The sequence below is a fragment of the Pundamilia nyererei genome, unplaced genomic scaffold (assembly GCF_000239375.1).
Source record: "Pundamilia nyererei isolate P.nyererei 1_Seehausen unplaced genomic scaffold, PunNye1.0 scaffold00015, whole genome shotgun sequence".
Lineage (NCBI taxonomy): Eukaryota > Metazoa > Chordata > Actinopteri > Cichliformes > Cichlidae > Pundamilia > Pundamilia nyererei.
This window is the reverse complement of record NW_005187416.1, coordinates 6106017-6114098: the sequence shown is the minus strand read 5'-3', so window position 1 is coordinate 6114098 and position 8082 is coordinate 6106017. Positions and strand designations below refer to the sequence as shown.

The window sequence follows — 8082 nt, the reverse complement described above, 5'->3', positions numbered from 1 at the left end:
GTGTGTGTGTGTGTGTGTGTGTGTGTGTGTGTGTGTGTGTGTGTGTGTGTGTGTGTGTGTGTTCTTGGTTGATGAACAGAAAACGCGTCACTTCAGCGAAGCACAAACTTTCACTTCTTCTTAACCGAAGTAGTTTTCTCGTTTTTCAGACTCACATGAAGCTGTGCTGCGCTTCAACGCTGCGCCCACCACCGGGTACGAGAAGGACGTCGGGTCCAAAACCACCATCCGCCTCATCAACTCACAGGTGGGCACAGACACAGGCGGTGACAGCTGAGCTGAGAGGAAGTGCTTGACTGCAAACGAGACAGACGTGGTGATAATAAGACGAGAATCCAAAGATCGTCTGCGCGTTGATTTTTAATCTGCGGCCAGTTTTATACGATAATTTTCTCTGTCACACTTATTAACTTGTGTTCTTCTGATTGGTTGCCCCTCATAAGCAAAATATTTCAACAGTAGATCTGATTGAGATCCCCCCCCTGTGACATCACAGAGATCCAAGAGGAGAAAAACTGTGTGAAACGAAGCGTTTAGGCTGATTTTGGCCTCATTGTTAGAAACCTGGGTGTCTAATATCAACACAACAATGTGACAGAAATAATGTTAATTGTTTTTATTTTTTAATAACTTTTCCATACAACACGTGCAGCTTTGTTATCTAAATCACTTTGTTTAGTGTGTGAGAGCGTTCGGCTCTCCGCCACAGTTTGGAGTAAAGTCGAGTTTGTAACGACGCTGCAGGCGATGGTCGCGCTGAAGAGGTCGAGTTTGCAGATGGGCTGTGGGCGTTTCAGTGCAGAGCAGCTGCCTGTGGCTGTTTTTAGATGCTTTTATGTGAGAACACCTCGCTGTGAGGATCTGCAGAATGCTTCTGAATATGGCAAAGTCAAAACTCGACTGAGTGGATTTGGATTAATCAGTAGAACCAGAGAATTTAGCTGCTCGGTTTTCACAGCTTTTCATTTTTAAAGAGTTTTAAAAGTCATGTTTTATTTATTAAAGCTTGAGAGACGCGGCTCGCTCAGCGACGTGTGTCAGTGTGCTTTTTCTCTGAATCTTTACAGGTGATGGCGTCTGATGACCACCGCTTCCTGTCCAGTTCTCTGTACAGCTCAGGTGTTCTGGTGGCCTGGGACCCCGCCCCCTTCTCTGCAGATCTCACAAAGGTGATGCGTTTGGATTTAAGCTAGAAGCCCTGTCACAACCAGCGTGCGTTTAATAACTTTTGTTAAATTGTTCAAATTAAGTGTAGAATTTTTGTCAAATAAGAGACACATTTATCCAAGTTTTCCTCCTACGGCTCCGCCGGGTGCACATATTCATGCACACGCTTGTATTAATCAGTTTGTGGTTTCTTTGGACATTTGTGGATTTTAGACTAACATGGACGAGCACAGGTAAACATGATGGTGTGTCTGACTGCAAGAATTCTGTTTGGGAAATGTCACGTTTGTGCAAAAACAGTGAAACATACAACATAACTTTGCTGTGCACACAGTCGATACCTGCATCTGTATTTGAGTCTAATAGGCCACGCCCCTAATAAATAAAATGTAAAGCTTTATGACGGGAAGATTCGCTCCAGGGCAAAGCCAAACATTTTAACACGAGTCTGTGGGGACTGGCTCACTGCTGGGACCTCTAGTGGACACTTGAGGGACTGCAGGTTGTGGCTCTTGCGCACTGGCTTCTTTTCAGAATCAGAATCGTGCTCATTGGCCAAGTATATGTGCAGACACATACAAGGCATTTGGTTTGGGTAGATGGAGGCTCTCAAGCACAGCAATGTAAATCACACACACACACGTGTCTATTTATACATTACACATGCATACACAAAGCTGTGTAAACCAACTATAAATAACTCATCTAAACTTATATACATAGAATACAGAAATGAGGTGGAATGAATACTACAGAATGTACATAAGGTGCAGCTGCAGTCTGGCAGTGGGAGCAGTGTGACAGGTCAGCTGTTTAGGAGGGAGATGGCGAGGGGAAAGAAACTGTTCCTGTGTCGGGTGGTCCTGGTCTGCAGGCTTTTCTCAGGAGCTTAAAGGTTGACATGATGAAGTGTTCCCCTCGTGGATGCACAGAGCGTGGAGCCGGTCTGACTCTGCGCTGCAGGGAAACTGAACGAGTCGTCAGTAAATCCAGTTACCAGCAGGAACAACTGCTGGTTCTCCAGCTTCAGAAGCCGTTTCTCTGATGCATAATTCATGTGTTTATCCTGAGAGGACACGTCTACCACTACACAGGATTTCTTCTGCTCTTTGTTTTTATTCCTGGACTCCACTCGAGTAACCTGGCACGATTAAAACCCAGTGGACAATAGACGTCATTTATCTTGTGCTGCTCCTTTATGCAGCCCAGCTGGTCTGCTCTGAATGCATCTTGTCTGTTGTCCCTTTAAATGGAGACTCTTTCGTTACTGGAAGCTGCATAAAGGACAACTCTGACATTTAGGCCTCAGTCCAGCAGTGGGACTGAAAGATTTGCACATGAAGGACACTCCAAACAGCGGGGGGCCCTGGCCCTTCTTTTCCTCTCCGAAGCCGCCGCCCCCTACATTATCTCTGCAGCCTTTATGTGGTAGAAAAGTCATGATCCCAGTGAGATTCTCAGGGTCTGAGCTTTTAAGTTTCTGGTTTATTTGAGCTGCTGTTTTCAGTATTTTTGTGATGTTTGTATTTATGGAGTTTATCGGTTCCTCTCACGTCTTTGTTCCCCTGTTTTCAGTTATGGTTGCTCACTTTCTGTTCTAAAACATCCTTCGGTCACTAACTAGTTAACGTCCTGTTTCTGCAGCCTGCACAGAGCGTCTCCCTGATAACTCAGTCAAAGGGAAGCATCAGTAAAACAAAGACTGAAGCAGCAGGATTGGTGCTGATACTGAATGTATTTTGAGGTGTCAGTTAAAACTCATACCTGTATGCCCCTCCCCCCCCCGCAGTGGTTCAACAGGACTGATTACCCCATCTTCGCCCAGTACCAGAGGTACAGGAGGCTCCACCCTCTGCAGCCCTTCTACATCCTGCATCCTCGCTTTGAGTGGCAGATCTGGCAGCGAATACAGGACAACATGGCCGAGCCCATCCAGAAGAACCCGCCCTCCTCCGGCATGCTCGGTATGGTTTTCTCTCACTTCCTGTTTATGCTACAAACTGCCTTCATAACACACGTGGGGCAGAAATCTGAAACAAAACATGTACTGAATACTCGTTAAAATATAAACTCAGAGGTCACTAATGTTCAAGTCCTGTGTGCGTTTAGATATCAGATGTTTGTGTCTGCGACCTGATTGGCTGCATCGATCATGTGTTGTTTGTTTTCTGTAAATGTCTCCTGGTCCAATCACGATCTTCTGAAAGAACATTTGTGTGACAGCTGCTCATTGGTCCAGGCCGATCCGCTGATCGATGAGGCATCATCCGCCTCACTCCTTTGATCTCTCTGCACCACCCGTCTCAGCCTTCAGCTTCACCTCAGAGTCTGCGCACCAGGCGAACTCTGCAGGAGCGATAATGAGGCGCCCAGCGATGTGACATCGCCGCCGTGCGCTGTGGGCGGAGAACAGCGAGCATAATAACACGGAACGAAGAAAGACTGAAATCTGCCTCAGGAAACTTTGCCCTCTTCATGACGCTGTCGTTAGAGCGTCATGTGACGAACCGACACACGTTTGTTTTTTCCTGGCTTCTTTTTTTGGTACTTTAAATTTATGGAAACGACTCCGCAGGCTGCAGCAAAAACATCTAGTTTGGTTTTAGGGGTGAAACGTCCCTTTAAGGTTGAACGCATATATACAAACTCCTCTGTGTCTTCTGTCAGTTGTCTTCCTGTTTTATTTTGAAAGTCTGTTCCTCGCGTGTTTTGAGTGAGTTCCGCCGTACCTGCCGGGAGTCTTTTTACTCCTCGTCCTTCCCCTCAGTCTCAGTTTGGTTTCTTTGTAGCCGAGCACGACTCCTGATTTTCATATTTCTCTCCTCCAACGTCTTCCGTTCATGTCACGAGTTTCACAAATGCAGGATCTGATTTGTAACTGGAGCTCCGCCTCCTTTGGTGTCTGATATTAGAGCCTCAGTTCATTATAAACATCTCTCCTCCAGGATCACCAGACAGGAAGTAGATCTGTTACACAGAAGTGATTATATGTAATGAGAAGGTTGTTTCTGCAGCATGAGTGCGGGCCGTGGAGGACGTGAACATGTTGGCGGACCTACAGTGCGTAGGCAGCTGTGCTGTTCGTTACACAACTGAGGACAAAGCTGTGGGCTGGATGAAGAACACATGAAGGCTTCATGTTTGTAGATGTTGCTCCAAAGTGAGGATCAGTCCTAACCAGCGCTGAGCCACATGGGCAGAAATGATATTTAGTCTGAAAGACGTCTTTGTTTCCAGGATTTCAAAAGAAATCCTTTTCACTCAGTTGGGAATATTCTGTGTCAGGTTTCATGTCCTCCTGTGACCTTCTGTGGTTCTGGTTATTCGATTTTATTTGATTTATATAAGCACAACAGAGGAAGCACCAAACTGTCTGAAAAGCTCTGCAAAGTGTCCTCATGCCCTCTGCTTCCTGTCCAGGCACCGTCCTGATGATGTCGCTGTGCGAGGTGGTGCACGTGTACGAGTTCCTGCCGTCCCGGAGGAAGACGGAGCTCTGCCATTACTACCAGCGTTTCTACGACGCCGCCTGCACGCTGGGCGCCTACCACCCGCTGCTGTACGAGAAGAACCTGGTTAAGCGCATGAACCAGGGCTCCGACCGCGACATCTACACCAACGGACGCGTCACGCTGCCCGGCTTCAGGAAGCTGAACTGCAGCCAGACTGCTGGAGGAGACCGCTGACTGCATCAACACACAAATCTGAGTCCTGCATGAAGATGAGCCGACGCATGCAAACCTCATCCTCACTACTGAACCACAAAGAGCGCTCTATAAATATTTCATGCTGTTAACACACACACTGGAGTCCGACCAGCTCATACATGTGCTGCTGTACACACATCCCTGTGAGGTCATTGGCGCGTGATCACTGGATGCTTCTTAGTTGCCCAAATTTTGATGCTCATGTTGACCTTAGAGGATAATTCTGGTGGTTTTCAAGCAATCTCAGTGATTGCCTTTAACTCAGGGGTGAGGAACTCCAGGCCTCAGGGGCCGGCGTCCTGCGGGTTTTAGATCTAACCCTGGGCCAACACACCTGAATCACATGATTAGTTCATTGATAGGCCTCTGGAGAACTTCAAGACATGATGAGGTCATTTAACCACTTAGATCAGCTGTGTTGGATCAAGGACACATAACCTGCAGGACACCGGCCCTCGAGGCCTGGAGTTTCCCACCCCTGCTATAACTGCGAGGTGGAGAGCGTCCGAGTGAGTGACAGACCACCAAAAATGTCCTCTGATCAAAAAGTGCATATTAATATTTTCCAGGACATCCAGCCAGTTTTGAGGGGTCCAAAATCATTTCTTCCTGAAGTTAAAAAGCAGATAAAATCCAAAATTTAGCAAACTGGGTCATAAATATCAGTCGTGCGCAGGTCCAGCGACACCGTCTCTGCTTGTGTGTTTGTGTTCTGGTTTCTTGTTCAGGCAGCAGGAGGCCGCTGTGCCTGTGTGTGATTACATACATGATGCTTACACACCTCACTGAACCCGTTTATTGAAGAAGATACTGCCTGCAGATGAGTTTACTTCTAACTTAACCCAAAAGGTCACTTCGTAGGTTTTTTACACACTTTGTGAGTCCTGCCATTTCCAGTAATCTTTTTGTAATCCTCACGTAGTGTAAATATTATGAGAGTATTATAGGAGGAGGGTCTTTACTGTGATATCAGCATTTGATTTTTCTCCAACGTAAAAGCCCCACTCGGTTTATATGGACATGCTAACTGATATTTTATCTGCAGTATTTGTTTCTTCAGTCCGTGACACACTGAGCTCGTGGCAAAAACATGACACAAAATCCAAACTTATACAGGGTGGGCCGTTTCTATGGATACAGCGTGATAACATGGGAATGGTTGGTGATATTAAAGTCCTGTTTGTGGCACATTAGTATATGTGAGGGGGCAAACTCCTCAAGATGGGTGGTGACCATGGTGGCCATTTAGAAGTCGGCCATCTTGGATACAACGTTTGTTTTTTCAATAGGAAGAGGGTCATGTGACACATCAAACTTATTGGTAATGTCACAAGAAAAACAATGGTGTGCTTGGTTTCAACGTAACTTTATTCTTTCATGAGTTATTTACAAGTTTCTGACCACTTATAAAATGTGTTCAGTGTGCTGCCCATTGTGTTGGATTGTCAGTGCAACCCTCTTCTCCCACTCTTCACACTGATAGCAACACCAAAAGTTGTATCCAAGATGGCCGACTTCTAAATGGCCACCATGGTCACCGCCCATCTGGAGGAGTTTGCCCCCTCACATATACTAATGTGCCACAAACAGGACTTTAGTATCACCAACCATTCCCATGTTATTACGCTGTATCCATATCCCTGTAGTTTAACAGTGTCTGTAACGTGTTGGGGAAAAAATGCACCGTGAACAAAATGAAGTGGACATGTAGCCACGATGAGCTGGTCCTGATGCTTCTAAACAAGAAAGGGAAACTTCTCAGGAGAAGACAACAGCAGGGGGGATGTGCTGGCCTGATCCAGGACTTTATCACGACCGTGGATATTTCAGGATGTCAGTGGGGCAGTTTGAGCTCTTGTTGGCAGAGTGTGGACCTCATCTCAGGGTGCAGAGAAATCATTTAACAGAGCTGATGGTCCCAGAGCAGCATGTAGCTGTGCGTCTGATGTACAACAGTTTTATTTTACTATTTGTGTATTCAGTAACAGTGCACGCTTTGAGCTACAAACGCTTGATGCCAAAAGCAGAGTTCTGATTGGTCTGATCAGCTGATTTGAATCATAAAAATTGAGCATGGCTCGAAAAAATTAATCCAGTGAAATCATTGGCTCTGTGTTATCGAAGAGCAGGTGAGTCTGGCAGTTTCCACCAAAACAGTTAGTTAGTGTGGCTGAGCCTAAACGTACACCGCTGCTTACACTGGTGTAAAACTGTGTTTCACATAAAGTGCACGTATTGTTGCTGTTTGCAGACTAACACCCTCCAATTAAACAATTTAAGTCTTCCATAAAAAACGGTTCTTGCTGATGGTACTACCGCAAATCAGAATTGATTCAGAATTATGTGAGGCTTTAGGTTTTTTAGCTAATCTTGAAAATATAAAGTGCAGGTATAGCTAAGGTAGAAGATTACAAATAGTACTTTCATATAGTTTACACTAATAAGGTTAATAAGGTAGAAACAAGCAGTTTCTACCTTATTAACAAGCAGCTAACACTACTAGCATAAAAGACAAGGGGTAGGTAGCGCTGTGTCTTTCTAGAATTATCAAAAATGTTAATTAGTTTGTTTTGATTCATTATTTTATATATAAGGTGAGCTTTCTCACTTCAGGACATTTAAGGGCATTTCATTTAATTTGCAGTTCAATATAACATTTTAAAAAGTCACTAAATGTCCAAAACGTCTTCGAGTCTTTAAGCTAATTTAAGCAATTTTAATGCAATATTGAGTATTTTATTTAACAAAAATTGCATTATAAGAGTTTTATGATCCATATAATGCTCCTTGTGTCATTTGCACTAATTATTGCCTGCTGGTTTGTATTTATGCTGGATTTTGTGCAGAAAATGTTTGGCTTAAATGATTTTAACTTAAGTATGTAAACCGAGTTTTTCTCACTAGCTTTAAGGCTACTGGAGAGTCTGCTGAGTGGTCATTTAGCTTAGTTATCTTACCTATGAACTGATGGCAATTTCTTCTTTACTTTTCTTTACTGTAACATCTGTATGAATGCTCCATTCTCAGTGCTATCACAGTAAAGATCAGCCTCGGGAGGATTTTTGACTTAATCTCTTAATACAGATGAATGTTTAAAACCAGTTTTCCCTAAACTAGTGTTGTAACAACGAGAAAATATCAACAAAATAAATCTCTGAAAAAATAGAGAAGATATCCGCATGGCACTAACGCAGCTCCTTATTTTCAA

General features: G+C 44.5%; 1 protein-coding gene across 1 annotated transcript in view; it reads left to right on the top strand.

Moving 5' to 3' along the window:
• Positions 1–6047, top strand: part of st6gal1 (ST6 beta-galactosamide alpha-2,6-sialyltranferase 1) — a 19467-nt gene extending 13420 nt beyond the window's left edge. The window contains exons 6-9 of the mRNA XM_005725471.1: positions 150–247; positions 1068–1169; positions 2957–3131; positions 4588–6047. Coding sequence (XP_005725528.1) covers positions 150–247; positions 1068–1169; positions 2957–3131; positions 4588–4853 — 641 coding nt within the window. The 3' untranslated portion in view covers positions 4854–6047. The remainder of the gene's footprint in view (positions 1–149; positions 248–1067; positions 1170–2956; positions 3132–4587) is intronic.
• Positions 6048–8082: the final 2035 nt, after the last annotated feature.